Consider the following 15,756-nt stretch of genomic DNA (forward strand, 5'->3'; position numbering starts at 1 on the left):
TTTTAAATTTAAACCAACAAACAATAAAAGATTTTTCATCTTCTTCTTCTCCAATTTCATCTTCTTCTAACACATTATTTGTAGCAACTTCATTATCAATTGTTATTGCATTGCTTGCAACAACAACTTAAGAGATTGTGTGGAAATCCTCATTCTAAACAATGTCTAATATGACATTAGCATCTATCTACAATCAAATACATAAAATCATATTAAAAAACAGAAATCGAATAGATAAATCAGCACCTGTTACAATCAAATAGATAAATCAAAACATAAATTCAGTCTCAATAATTCTAGTTGTTACAATCAGCACATCTTGCATATTCAAGCAATTAGGAACCAGAAATCGAACTGATTGAAACAAATACAAATTAGAAATCGAAGCAAATACATATCAAAAATCAAAAATTAACAATCAAACAACATCACCCTATCAAACAAACAAACTGTGATTGAAGCAAATACAACTAAGAAATCGAACTCACAAATGTAGAAAGCAAAATTCAAACTCATAAATGAACCTAAACTAAAGATTACAGCCTAAAAATCAAAGTTATAGTTCAAAATCGAACTCAAAAATGAACCTTTAATTGAAGCCAAAAAACGTACATGTGATGGATTGTAATCACCGCTGAAGACGTTGTTGGAGTCGCCGGCATCGTTGGATCGTAATCGCCAAAGTCGTAGTCGTTGGAATCGCCAAAGATGACGATCTTGCCGGAAATTTAGAGGTGCGCAACTCATTTTTTTACCTAGGAAAAGAACTATTGGTAAGAAAATAATTAGGGCACAATCGGTTTTTTTTTACTTTATTAAATTGCAAAATAACTTATATGATAAATAAGTTTAAAAGTATACCCATTGGGTAATAAGTTTTTCAAAAACATCTATACTGTCAAAAACTCGACATGCCTCAACTCCTCCCGATTCTTTAACTTTTACAAATCCAGAAAAGATAAATAAATAAAAAAAAAAAAAAAACCCAACCGTGCCTTTTTTGCCTCCGTTCACAGCTTTAGAATTGATGTCTTACACTGCCAAAGACTCCCACTCTACGTTCGCCGTTTTATCAATGGACTAAAAATCAACTAGTTTTCATTAAACCGTACGGTTTTTCAGTTATAACTTAGTCTGTTTTTTAAAAAGATTTAATCAGTAGTGTCTGGTCGGTTTTAACCGATTGAACTTATTGGTCTAGTTTTTTTAAGGTAAACGACCCGACCTGACCCCCTACATGTGTTGATGTTTTTATCGACTTCATTTAATTTGAGAGTCACATGTTTTTTGTTTTAGCGGAGAAACTAATCATCTCATTAGCATTGAGTAATAAATCATCATCTAAAATAAATATATTTAATAATAAGTTATCTTGTTATAGGATAAGAATGTTATAATTTAGAATATAAATTTATGATAAAAATTGTAGGTAAAATGTTATCTAAAATATAAATTTACAACCGATTAGCGGAGAAACTAATCATCTCATTTGCATTGAGTAATAAATCATCATCTAAAATAAATATATTTAATAATAAGTTATCTTGTTATAGGATAAGAATGTTATAATTTAGAATATAAATTTATGATAAAAATTGTAGGTAAAATGTTATCTAAAATATAAATTTACAACACTGATTTTTTCCTTAGATAACATACAATACATTACCGCATAGTGGCGGCTTTTTAATGAGTTTTCCGTTAATGTATCAGTTTTTTTAAACGGCAAACTATAAATGTTTTACGTACTTAAACAAACAACTCCTAAGTAAAAAAAATAAAGAACAGCTAGGAATTTTAAGTTAGTTTTGCTCAAATGCATCCAAAACCTTATACCTTGTTAAATCCCTTATTTAAAATAATTAAATTATATTTCAATAATATAATAATCAAATTTATTAGATCAACTAATAAATAAAATTTATAAGAAGTTTGATATGTCTACCAAATTATCCAACCTGCAGATGGTATCCAGTATATGATTTCAAACTAAAAGTACACAAGAGTTTAAACTTTAAAGAGGATGTCCCTTACATGGTGGTGGACACCACATACACAAATGTCTTGTCCATTAACAGAAGTCCAATGAATTTCTTATACAATTACAAAATAAAATTTTAATTTAACCATGAAATAAACATTAACGATCAAATAAACTTTCGAATAACTATTAATAGATTTCACTTACAATTTCGATATCACAAAAGTACAATTGGAAACAACTTTTACACTTCAACGATTCCAATCACGTTTGCCAAAACTAATTCCTCCGAACAACCAAATTACATATAAGACACAACTTTAAACACTTTAGCCACATAGCACAAAAGAAAGATTTACTTAAATAACGCCCCCCATTAATAGCCGATATGTCACCATAAAACAAAAAAAAAATCCCATTTTTCAATTTTGGAAAAAAAGACAAGACACTAATAACATCTAGTTAACCAGAAATAAGGAAGAAATGCAGGGTGACCGTTTTGCGCACCACTACTCATTGGACACGTGTAAGTCAAGGGTGGGCTGCAAAGTAGGCTAGTAATCCCACCAACGGTGCATTTATATACGTTGTGGGCTCCGATTCTTGAAAAAAGGGTCTGGAGTCTGGGAACGCGTCGGTGGTATTAGGCCCACCGACGACTGCCCCAACCAGCACATTCGGGTTGGGGTCAGGACTGAAAAAATAACGTGATCCAGCCTTGCAACCAATGCGGGCTGGATGGATCCTGATAGAGGGTACTGAGCTCCCCCTATGATGAATCCTCTGTGGATAACGGGTCCCATATCCCACCATGTAGGACATTTTAATTGGATTATCTCCAAGTATATAATTCACCTGTGAAAAAAAGAATTAATTGTACAAGTTATGAAAACAGAATGGAGGTCCATAACATAAGGGAATGTTCGTGTTTAGAAATGATTGTGAATGGGCCCAATAACATTTTTTTTTATGTAACGTATGTATTTTTGGATAATTTAAATTTAGCAGAGAAATAAATGTATATATTTTTTTTAGTTTACCTGACGTCTGGCTAGGCTTTTGAGAAGAGCAGGGGAGGCTGATTTATCGCCACATGGCACCACATGATTGGCGTGGCTGAGGTAGTTAGAGTAGGCCAACAGTAAAAAGGATAGTGAAGTTACATGTTGCATGTTACTCCCTCCAGCTTTAAATATCAATCCACCTAGATTATAACGAAAATATTAAAAAAAAAAATTACCAAAAGTACATATTATTTCAACAAGGCCAAAATTAAAAATATAGTATATATTTATAGCAAACCTGGTGAATATTGAACTTGTAGATGAGTCGTTCCAGGCAATAAAGAACAAATAAAAGCATCGGCGTTATTCTGGAACGATTTGAAACCAGGCGATTTTCCCATTAACACCTCCTGTATTATCAATACAAAAATCATGTTATCTTTTATCTATATAATTATTGAAGCGTAGAATCTAAAGGAAGCAAAGCACATGGATAGACAGTCCAAAGATACGGGAAACGAAATGTGTGGCATAAAATGTCAATTTTTATCCGGTTCAAAGTGAGGTCACACCCTTCTAGTTCAATAGCCTTTATGCACATGGATTGCAGAGAAAGCCAATGACTTTTCTATCCTTATGTGGGCCCCTCGACATTAACCATAGAAACTTAAACATGAAGGAGGTACATGCCTTCTTCTCGCATTAGTCTATTCCACTTGAGAGTAAAGACACATTACAATAGATATAGACATACTCCCCGCATTTTTTTACCAAACAGGACATGGTCTTTACTCTAAAGGACTTTGGACCAAAAGACCCACTTTCGTCATTTTCAACTTAACAAAAATAAAAAGATACTAGCATGCTAGTAATTTTGATAGATGGATTGATATATAGGAAACACATTCTGTTTTTGACCAATTCTTGTGTGAAAATAAATGGAAATGGGACCCACATTGTGGTTTCTACTTTAGAAATAAACATGATTTTACACAATCGAAAGTTGAAACCATGTGACTTGCTGACACAATGTAAAAGGATAATAGGGTGTGGCGTATTTTAGATTGAAATGAGGAATATCAGGACATACACTATATGACAAAACTTTGATAAGAGCACACGTAATTATTAGATAAAATTAAACATTTAAATATAAATATAATAATTATTATATGCTTAATGATTAATTACCTTTGAAACAAGAACATTGATGCCCGCATGTTTGTTATCCCATCCAAATTCATTAATGGTGTCACCTGCCCGTAAAATAACCTCGTTTTTAATAATGTACTCTCTGTACTGACGTCTTCTTGATGCCTTGTGTAACCATGCTGCTGCCCAAAGCAATTCATCCTGCCCGACAAAATAAAATAAGTATTTACTTAATGGTTATTTAAAGTAAAAATGGGTTAAACTTTTATATAGTTACCTGATAGCCATTGTTGTCACAGTAAAATGGGCAAACGGCAGAGTGCAAGTCGTTGCTGTATGCTCCTCTGTAGGTGTCAGCAAAACGGAAGACCTAACGAATATAATAAACGGAAGCTAAATAAAGGTACTTTGGGAAACGTTAAAGTTAACAGAAACATGTCGTCCACTCTTGGATTCATGAATTTATTAGTGCTGTTTACGTCTTATATAAAAGTAATAAATACACCCAATTGATCGAAAAGGAAAAAAGAAAAGTAATATAGTAACTGTTGTTCATATATACAGCAAAGAATATGCGTCTACGGTTAACCACATTCAAAGCACTTCATAGGACTAAAAATGCATGCACAAGTGACACAATAAAATATTTATAAAAGATTGGAATTTATAAATATGGAGTTGATAGCTTTGTTTTACACAAAGTTTTAAAATGGACATTTTGATCTACTCGAAAATAACTAAAATGGAAACAAATTTTACATAACCTCTCTCCTTTTTTTCTAGAAATAAAAACAAAAATAGCAAATATACACGCATAAAAAGTAAATGAAGCTTTATTTTTCTGTTGTAACAAAATGACAAAAATAAAATTAAACGTACCTTAACAGCACGGTTGAGAAGGATGCGAGAGTAAGTCGGGTCACGTGACCGGAAAACGATGGATGCAGCGGCCAAAGCAGCGGCGGTTTCGCCAGCCACGTCAGATCCAGGGTGGTTCCGATCGATTTTAGACACCGTTCTTAGCGTATCCATGTCCTCCGGCCTCTCCCAACAGTTATGGTCCGAGATTGCGTCTCCTACTTGAACATAAACGACACCGTCTGTCACGGTTGCTTTTAGTAAGTAATCTGTTCCCCATTTCACTGCCCTAACTGCATTCCCTAGCTCCGGCCCCATTATCCTCCCGAAATCTATCACACTCCATGCCAGCATTGTTGTCGTAAACGCCATCGGAAACCCAAACTTTATGTTGTCACCGGCGTCGTAGTATCCTCCCGTCAAATCGACCTGTAAATTTCACAACACAAAGATTTAAACGAAAAATCAAACCTGATACTAATAACCTCATGACCACAAAATAACACAGCGATTACAGAAATTCCGAACTCACGGAATCGAAGTAAATGCTGGAGAATAGAAAATAAACGAAAACACATACCCCAGCGGAAGCTCCATCGTGCAATGCAGAATGACTCCGCCACCTGACGCGCTGATCCGGCGGAAGTTTCCCGGAACGTTGACCTTCGAAGAAAAGAATGCATTTCCGGAGAGCGTCGGAGTAGTCATGCGCAGTAGCAGAAGCAGAGAACATGAGACATAGAGTAAAAACGACGAAAACAACCGGAAAAGCAGCCGGAAAAGTTACCGCCTTTGGCGCCATTTCGAGTTTACGGGAGGGAGAAGCAAGGAATGGGAGAAAGGCGGGGGAAAAGTGGAAGCGTCGTCGTTTGGCTTTATAGAGAGATAAAGTAGGGCATTGGATTCTTGAGGATGGGCCAATCAGATTGGAACACGTGATAGGGTCCGAAAGGATGGGTGGGTTTGGATATCGATAAGTACAGGGCTTGTTTGACTTATTCGGCGGGTTGTTTGACTGGTCGGGTCGGGTTACAGTTTTACCCGGGTGTGATAGTGATTTATTGTAAGTAACCGTTGCTGCTTCCGTCCCCACACAATTGTGCCGTTTACTACCATCCACCATTTTCGTGGTGACTGGTAAATGCATGACAATCTTTGAAATACATGATATGTTATATACTATATATTTTTAAAATAGATAAATATACAAAAGATTGATACATTTTTATGACCTTTTCAAGTTTATATAAGATTGTTAGCTATTTGATGTAATAAGTTTATTACTATTTACCATTGTATATAATATATTATAGAAACTTAATTTATTCTGTTAATTGATACAAATATGATCTATTATGTTAAATAATTTGAGAATATATTATGTTACATTATTTGGTAAGATTATAAAAGTATATGGACTTTTATAGTAATTAATTTTTTTCCTTAAATTACAATTTTTTTTCCTTATATCGAACTACAAGCGACAAAAAAAATTAAGCTTTTATTAAATTATACATGTTATAAATTATCTTAATAGGATAACTGAAAAAAAAAATTAAATTGTCTCGTATTTTTTATACCTACAAGTATTTCTACTCACTAATATTACGACACGTGTCATCATTTCACCAATCAATTTAATTTGATTTGATATATTCTTAATAATATACTCTTAATGAGATAGTTAAAAAAATATAGAATTGTGACACTTGTAATAATATTAGTAGGTAGGAAAAATTTTGTAAGCATAAAAGGTAAGAAGCAATTTAATTTCTCTTGAAAAAATATATATAAATAGTTTCATTGTTGTATTAGAGGTTAATTACTAAAATGATCTGGTAAGTGAATAACACCACACAATTGTGTTTTGTCTTCTATTACAAAACAAACACTAGATTCATGCATCAAAATAATTTTGGTAATTTGCAAAGTCGAAAATCATTGCGTGAACAACTCAAAGAATGACAAAAATGGGTAATGTTACAAAAATAAAAAGTCATTCGTTTCTTTATATTAAGTGATGAATATTTATAAATTTTAAGTGAATTAATTATAAAGAATATATGTCGCGGTAATTGATAAAGTTATAAAAATATATTAACTTCTTGTTTTGTAAAACATAATATTTACTAAATACTTAACTTTTTATTCACTAATATGTTAAATTATACATGGTATACATCATTTTAACGAAAGGTATGTAAATCTTTTCACATACAATAAATTAGTAATGCATCAATCGCGTCTTTGTTATAATAATAATAATAATAATAATAATAATAATAATTAGCATATTTCATAAATTAATAAAAATCATAAAAAACTGTTAAACCACTATAAAACAGACCAAGTAAGGCCGGTGGGTATGCAGCGCGAAAAGAATGAGGGAAAGGTTCCGCCACCCTGAAACACCATACTGCGGGTGAAGGAAAAGGGGTTAAGGAAAAAAAGTAAGGGAGTCTATCCCTAAGTTGTTGTTTGTTTTTTTATAAAAACCTCTTCAAACCACTTATTGATGTGCGGCGCAGCACACGTGCAACACTTTTCCTCTCGCAGCAGTTTGCTTTTTGGAAGACTTCAGAGTACAAAACCTCTGCGCGCGTGCTGCGTGGCGCAGCACTTGACTTGCCTCTTCTAGCCTCTTTAGCTTTCATTTTTTTCAAGTGTTTTTTTAAGAATTTTTGTATAACTTATTTTTTTAAACTTTTATTTTCTTAAATTTTTATTTACGGATGTGATACAATTTATTTTTATAGTTTCCACGATTTTTTTTAACTTGATTTTTTTAATTTTTTTTTTACCGTTTCTATTAATAATATTTTCAATTTCAGTTGCATCTTTTTTAACGTGTGTAATTTTTTACGAACTTTGTAGACATCGTTTGTAATACTTTTTTAATTTTTTTTATTATTTTTTTTAATGTTTTTTAAAATTAGTTTTTTTTTCTAGAATAAAACTTTTAGTTTCTTTTACATTTTTTTAAGTTTTTTTTTTTTAAAAAGTTTTATATTTTTGTTTTTTTACATGTTTTTTTATTATTATTTCAATGTTTTAAGACTAGAATTATTAAATTTTGAGAACTATTTTCAGTTTATAAAATTAGTTTATTTAAATTTTAGTTTACTGCAGCAGTCTGCAGATGTTAAAAAACAAACATGCTTCTTATTATAGGTTGCAGCCGTTTGTTCCGCCTCTTCTGCTACAGAGGATTGCAGAGGTGGTCCGCAGATTTCATGAATTTTCGCTTCGAAAAAACAAACAGCACCTAAGTCTCTCTTCATGTGATTGGTTAGTATTTTTTTTTTTTTTTTTTAACTTTTTTAATATTTATTAAATTATATACCTACTAAAAAATTATAAAAAATATATTAAAATTTATGGTTTTTGATTCCCTACAAATAATTTCCTACAAAATAAATATAATATTTGTATAAATATATATTTTTTTTAGAAAAAAAAATGAAATTTTTTTCTCATACACACCCTAAATTTTGGCAAAGAAAATAAAAATAAGAAAAAAACTGAGGGGTACACGCCGTCAGGTCTAAAAGATAAGGCCAAGTGTATTTGTATTGGGCACATGAGATAGAGGAGGTGGAGTAGTGATAGTCGTAAATGAAAGTGGGGGGCATTTAAGACATTCATCGCCCAATTTGCCTTGCGCCCCTCTACCCCTCACGGTTTCACCGACTTTTTATGATTTCCTTCTTAAACTTTGTGCTCTTTCTTTACCTTTTCTTTAATTTTTGGCTTCTTCTCAATAACAAAATTATTACTTTTGTTTTCTTTTTTATTGGTTCCACCATGAACATAGATAAATTTTTATTGGTTCCACCATGAACATAGATAAATGCATTAATTTTATTGGATATCATCAATAACCGATTCATAGTTTAATACATACATTGTTTTATACAAAATGTTTTTGGTTTAATGTAATTTCCGGATAATGAACCATGACATTTGTCTATCTTTGATTGATCATTGAAACATTGTTGTATATCAAATGTTTTTGGTTTAATGTAATTTCCTGAGAAATATGACATTTCTCTATCTCTGATCATTGAAGGTTTTATCTTTAGAGAAATTGTTTGAAAAATTCAAATATTTTCAGAAAAGTTGCATTTAGTCCCAAAAAAAAACTGAACATAAAAGTCCCGATTTTTGTAAAAACACAATACTATGTCATTTCTTGTTAAAAGAAAAAAAATGACTTTTTTATAAATTTGAACCAAAATGAAATAATCGGTACTTTTATGTTCAAAAAATTTTTTGGGACTAAAGTGTAACTTTTCCGAAAATGTTAGAACTTTTCTATCAATTTCCCTTATCTTTATAACAATTTAAGTGTCATCTTTTAAACATCCGATATAAACCAATAAACGATAACCACAACAAAACCTAAACATTATTGTATTTTTTTTCTTTCAACTCATTGTAACGTAATTTTCTCTTTACTCTCCTTACTTTCGTTAATAAAATATAGTCATCCCCACTCCTATTACTCCGTTCACTTCTTTTTAATATATATATATATATATATATATATATATATATATAGAGAGAGAGAGAGAGAGAGAGATAGAGAAAGAGATGAATGTTCAATTGAGGAAAAAAAAATATTGAGAATGAGGGAATCATTCTCAGCCACACATTTATTTTGCTGCAAAACATTTAAACGTACCGACGGAAATGGATAACGGATAAACATGTGTTTTCTATCCAAACATGTTTACTTAAACAATGTTAATCATTACCTTAATATTAACAAAAACATTTTTTTTTGTTTTTTTGATTTTTAGAAAGTCATTTTTATCGAAAAATTATTTTAAATATATCAAAATTTATAATTTTTTATTCTCTATAAATAGACATCCATATTGATATAGTTTTAAGATAAAATAAAAATTTTATTTTTTTAGAGTTTCAGCTTTCGCTATTCATAAATAATTAAAAATATATCAGATTTTTATTACTGTATATTCGTTATTCACTTATGAATAAAGCGTATACTTAATTTTCTTTTGTAGTTTAAGTATCGTTCATATATGAATATGACACGTAATAAAGTTTTTTTTACTTCAAATATATTTTTTACATCATCTTTCGTCATATATTATATTTATATATGAATAAAATGCGTATTAGTTGTCGTCATATTTTATATTCATATATGAATACAATATTTATCATATTTTTGTTACAATTAATTTGTTATTCATATATGAATAAGTAGTATAAATGATACTTAAGTTGTAAAAAAAATTAAATATATATTTTTATTCATAAGTGAATAACGAATTTACTGTAGCAAAAATTTGATGCATTTTTATTCACTTATGAATAACGATAGCTAAAAATATAAAAAAAAAAGTTATCTTAAAACTATATCAATATAGATGTCTATTTGCAGAGAATAAAAAATCATGAATTTTGGTATATTTAAAATCATTTTTCGAGAAAAATAGCTTCTTAAAAATTAAAAAAACGAAAAAAACTATGTTTTTTGTATATATTAAGGTAATGATTAACATAGTTTAATGAAACATGTTTTGTTGGAAAATACATGTGTATTCCTTTCCAATTTCCGCTGGTACAACGGAGGTTTTTGCGGCAAAAACAAATGATTGGCTGAGAATGATACCCCCATTTTCAACCTTTTTTATTTTCTCAATTGAACTTACGTATATATATAGAAAAAACATCATAAATGGTTCCTCTGGTTACCCAAAATCTGAAGTTTAGTTCCCATGGTTTAAAAACCTCATAGATGGTCCATGTGCTTTCAAAACTTTTGACGATGGGTCCTTATTGCTAACTCCGTTAACTTTTGTCCGTTAAATGAAGGGCATTTTCGTCATTTCACTGCCATAGGGACCATTTATGATGTTTTCACTTATTTAAAAAATAAAAATAAAATAATATGTAAAGGTCTCTCTCTCTCTCTCTCCAAATATATCACTTAATTTAATCCAATTCACAGATCCATCTAAAATGGGTGTTTCCCAAATCGATTCACAACACCCACTTCCCGTTTTTTCGTCTTTAGCTACAATCATACATTACCACCCAAAGACCACTCCAGTACCTCAAGACATAAAGATCACCGCTCAATCGATCCTTCTCCGGCCATACCAGATCTCTACTCCGACATTAGGTATCGCATGAAGATCCTTCAATTTGGTATCAGGTAAGGTCGATCATGGAATAATTGGCATATTAGCAAAGACGATAAAGGGTTACTAGACATGGCACCAATACCTTCCTATAATTTCATCCCCGTTAGTCTTCATCTTACGATTAATAATCAGACATGGTTGTTGTATTGGAGATATGGGTACTAGTAATTAGTTGTGTTTTCTCTTCAAATTCAGGTTCTTGTGATTTCACAGAATGTGGCATGCAATTCCGATGACCTGGGAGGATTATGGGGTTTCAAAGTAGATTGGAATTGCCACTTACTTTATCCTCTTTCATTGCTGCAACTGGGCAGGCATCACTTCTAATTCCTCTTCTAGTAGGATTGTTACAGTAAAACTCCAAAAGAAAAGATTAATCAGTAGTTTCCTTGATTTGCTTTCTAATTTAGTTCGATTTCAAACCTTTAATCTTTCATGTAATTCCCTTAAAGGCCCTCTTTTATTTTCCTTTTTTCATCTTGCCCAATTGAAAGTGCTTGATTTGAGTTGTAATAGATTCAATGGGGTTTTACCAGTTGACACCAATCCTCCTGCACTTAAAGAATTAGACATCTCTGATAATACCTTCATGGGTTTCCTCCCTTCTGGTTTATGTATCAAGATAACAGGTTCATCGTCATCAATGGAATTAGTAGAACTAGGGTTTAACGCATCGGGGTCGTCTTCATCTTAATGTCTGTTGATTTCATGGCAGATTCGGTGTTTGACGAAAAAAATCTCCTTCTTGAAATCCTGGTGGTCATTCTTCGTGTACTGTGGTTGTTGAGGGCTCAATTTGAGGTCAGGTACTAGGAAGCGTTGGTTTTGGTGTTCTTCTGAAACAAACACACACACACACACACACACCGAGAGAGAGAGAGAGAGAGAGAGAGATTTTATATATTAAATAAGTATATTTATTTTTTTTAATAAGAGAAAACATCATAAATGGTCCCTATATTAGTGAAATAACAAAAATACCCTTCAGTTAACAGACAAACTTTAACAGAGTTAGGAATAAGGACCAATCGTCAAAAGTTTTGAAAGCATAGGGACCATCTATGAAGTTTTTAAACCACGGTGACTAAACTTCAGATTTGGGGAAACCACAGGGACCATTTATGATGTTTTTTCATATATATATATATATATATATATATATATATATATATATATATATATATATTGTGGGAGTGTGTAGTGATGTGTAATAGATGATGCGATCTAGTGTTGGGAGCAATGCTTTAAAAACCGGTTTTTTAGTTGAACCGGTATGGCTACCGGTTTCCGGTTCAACCGGTTCGACCGCTGAGTAAACCGGTTTCTATAATTTTCATTTTTTTCGTATTTTCATACACATACATACATACAAAAATCAAGAATTTGATGTCCACAAGTTCAAACATTAAAATACACATGAAAACAAGTTGTAGATCAATCTAAATACATTAAAATAACTCATAACCATAACTTTTACATCAATCCTAGTGCGTTAAAAAGAAAATAAAGTCCTAGATGAATATAAACGCATAAAAAAAACTTCATAACATTTATCATTTGTTTGTATTCAGAAATTTTTTAATAAATGTGAAAAAACTACCAAAGTTTATTATGTAAAAGGTTTCAATTTCATGTGTTTTTATTCAATTTAACCGGTTCAACCGGTTTAATTGAACCGGTTCAACCAGATTTTTGTAAAAACCGGCCGGTTCGATCCGGTTCAGAAATAGACATAAAACCAGTGATAGTTGAACCGCTCCCTTCCCCGATTCCCGATCCAACCGGTTCGACCTGTCGGTTCAAACCGGTTTTTAAAACATTGGTTGGGAGGATGTAGACTAACATCGTTTGAAATTTTAAATACAAAGAATCTAAAGATTATTCCAAGAAAATAACTTATCATCACCCACCCACCGTCCATGCTCTTGCCTTTTGTAGTTTTGTTTCATAGAAACTATTGATGGAAATATGGGGTTTCCGATTTTAGAAAGATAGTTTTGACAATTTTTCCAAAGATAGTTTTGACAATTTTTCCGATATAAATTTTAGTTTTTGTTTGAAACTGAAAATATATTATATTTGCATATTTGTGTTCCTTTCGGATACCTACATTTTAGTTTATTATACGGCCACAATGGATTATAGATGAATGAGAAAGTAATATAAGGTGTTTTGGATGGTTGATTGAGTGGTTGAATGTTTAAACACAAAAATTTAACAAAATTTTAATTCCGTTATTTGTGTTTAAAATTTAACTAACATTAATAATTAAACACAATTTCAATTACATTTTTGTGTTTAATAATGATTTAATTTAATTTGGTAATTAAGTTGTCGGTTTATAATCACCATAAATTGTGATTATGGTGACCGTTACAAGTTTTCACTATAAATAAAGTATTTTTGTACACGGTAAAACTACGTGAAAACTCTCTATTCTTTTCTCTTCTATAATTGTGGTTTCTTCAATGTATCAATGTAATATCTGGATCTTGTTGAGTTCGGCGGTTTTAAAGAAACGTTTTTGTTGTTGTATCTTGGAAAACAAACATACGACGTGGATTGATTTTTTTAAGAAAACTATGTCAAATGTACAAGCCTCAACTTTCATAGAATTTTCTATTTTGTTTATGTTTATCCTTTTTATAGCTTGCTACAATTATTTATTTTAAAGAGATAAAAAAAAAGTTAATTAATTTATAGATCCAAAACATAATTCATATAATTTAGTTATCACAGTACAATGACATGGGTTTTGGTATAAACTCTCGTATTTTTAAGCTAACTATTTTATATTACATATTTACATATGATGATTTGTTTACAATAAATACAACTCTACAAAAGAAATAATCTTCGTAAAAAAAGTCAAATTTCTGAATAATAAGATATGTACCATACACGTTTAAAAGTAATGTGTAGTTTCTAAGGCTCTTGCTCATGCCTTGGGTACAAAAAGAAGTAAAGTAGAATATGTTAATTTGGATAAAAGCAAGTTTATCACGAAGCAATGCATGTGTTATTTGAAGTTTATACGAAACACGTTGTATCACAAATCAATCATATAAATCATTGAGTGTAACTTTCTAGTGACAAAAAAAAAGTTGTTTCCAAGGCACACCTTTAACACAAGGCCAAGGGTAATGTTTTCGTTATTAACAATAATGTTTCTGCCCTATATAGTAGTTTTTCTAGTTTATTGAAAAATAGTATTACAATTTCAGTTAACACATGTAATAGTTCAATTGAAATTACGTAACTATCAAAAGATTGTTACAATTTCGGACGAAATTTAAATGGAAAGAGCATAGGGAAATAATAGGAAACAAATTTTTTCGGCAAGTTTATGAAGTATTAGAGCACCGGATCTGTACCATGTGAATCGCCACACGATATTCAAAACAGATATTGATTTAATAAATGCTTATAGTCTTTGGTGATGTTCATATTTAAATGGTTTTTTTAATGGAAAACTAATCTAATCATAAACTACTCCTAAATTTGTTTATGTTCTGACGAGACTTGAACCCTCAACCTAAAGGAGGTAGAGCAACATCTCATACCGCTGGGCTAGAAGTTCTTTAGTACATTTAAATGGTTAAGTCTCAGGATTGAGTGTTTGGTTTTCACAGTGTTAATGATCTTTTTTCGGTTGAATAAAGTAATTACGAAAAATGTTAGTGTAAGTGGATATTGTATGCAGACAAAATTATATAAAAATAGTATATGTTCATTATCAATGGTTATAGGCTTAGTCTTTTTATTTGTCCAGTTGAATATGTTAATTGTGGTTTCAATTTTTATGTAAAATATTTTCATACACTTTTATTACTTTTGATCTTTTTAGTAAATTATAATTTATATTAATATTAAATTAGAAAGCCCACATCAAACCGCCTCACCTCACCCCACTCGTTCCTCTCTCTCTCTACGATTCTACTTATGTTGCCTTCCCCCAACATTATCATCGAACATTATCATTATGCTCGTCATAAATCCAATTTCGAGTAAAACTATGAAAAGAAAAACTTTTATACACCATAAAGGGGACAAATAACTAAAACCCCTCAACTAACAACTAACAAAATGTACATGTCACATCTTTTATATCTTTCATGTGTTATCCTTCAATAAACTCTTCATGTAAACACTAGAAAGTAGAAGGAATATCATTGCTGGAATGTGCTTCATTTTGGCCTTTCTTCGGAGTCCCCATCATTCAAATTTGACTGGTTTCAAAAGTTTCAACAAATTTAACAACTAGTTTCTCGGCCATAATAGTAGCAAATATTACGTCCCTGATGTGCAACCCATGCGATGACAATCCATCAATGATTGTAACAAATTTAATGGCTTTGACGGTTTTTGATTCTTTACTTGAGTATGCAAAGGGCTTTGCAATGTCATCAACTGGCAAATCACTTTCATCGCTAGAGATTAGGTCCCACATAAGTCGGTCATCAAAACTAGCTCCCTCGGTATCATATGAGAATAATTCAACCTGTATCGTGTGTCTGTATAATTTCATCTTTCGTAAACCATTTTGTAAAACCCGTGTTTTCTCACTAGGCATTACTAAGAT

General features: G+C 31.2%; 1 protein-coding gene across 1 annotated transcript; it reads right to left on the reverse strand.

Moving 5' to 3' along the window:
• Nucleotides 1–2,140: 2,140 nt before the first annotated feature.
• LOC145103717 (endoglucanase 8-like) lies at nucleotides 2,141–5,859 on the reverse strand. The gene is made up of 7 exons (XM_079040997.1): nucleotides 5,576–5,859; nucleotides 5,017–5,424; nucleotides 4,415–4,507; nucleotides 4,177–4,338; nucleotides 3,284–3,395; nucleotides 3,022–3,185; nucleotides 2,141–2,836 (listed from the first exon to the last, which is right to left on the reverse strand). The coding sequence occupies exons 1-7, from the start codon at nucleotides 5,795–5,797 to the stop codon at nucleotides 2,513–2,515; spliced, it is 1,485 nt and encodes a 494-aa protein (XP_078897123.1). The 5' UTR covers nucleotides 5,798–5,859; the 3' UTR covers nucleotides 2,141–2,512.
• Between the last annotated feature and the right edge of the window lie 9,897 nt (nucleotides 5,860–15,756).

Source organism: Lactuca virosa, chromosome 4 (assembly GCF_052849685.1).
Source record: "Lactuca virosa cultivar CGN04683 chromosome 4, Lactuca_virosa_CGN04683_v6, whole genome shotgun sequence".
Taxonomy (NCBI): Eukaryota; Viridiplantae; Streptophyta; class Magnoliopsida; order Asterales; family Asteraceae; genus Lactuca; species Lactuca virosa.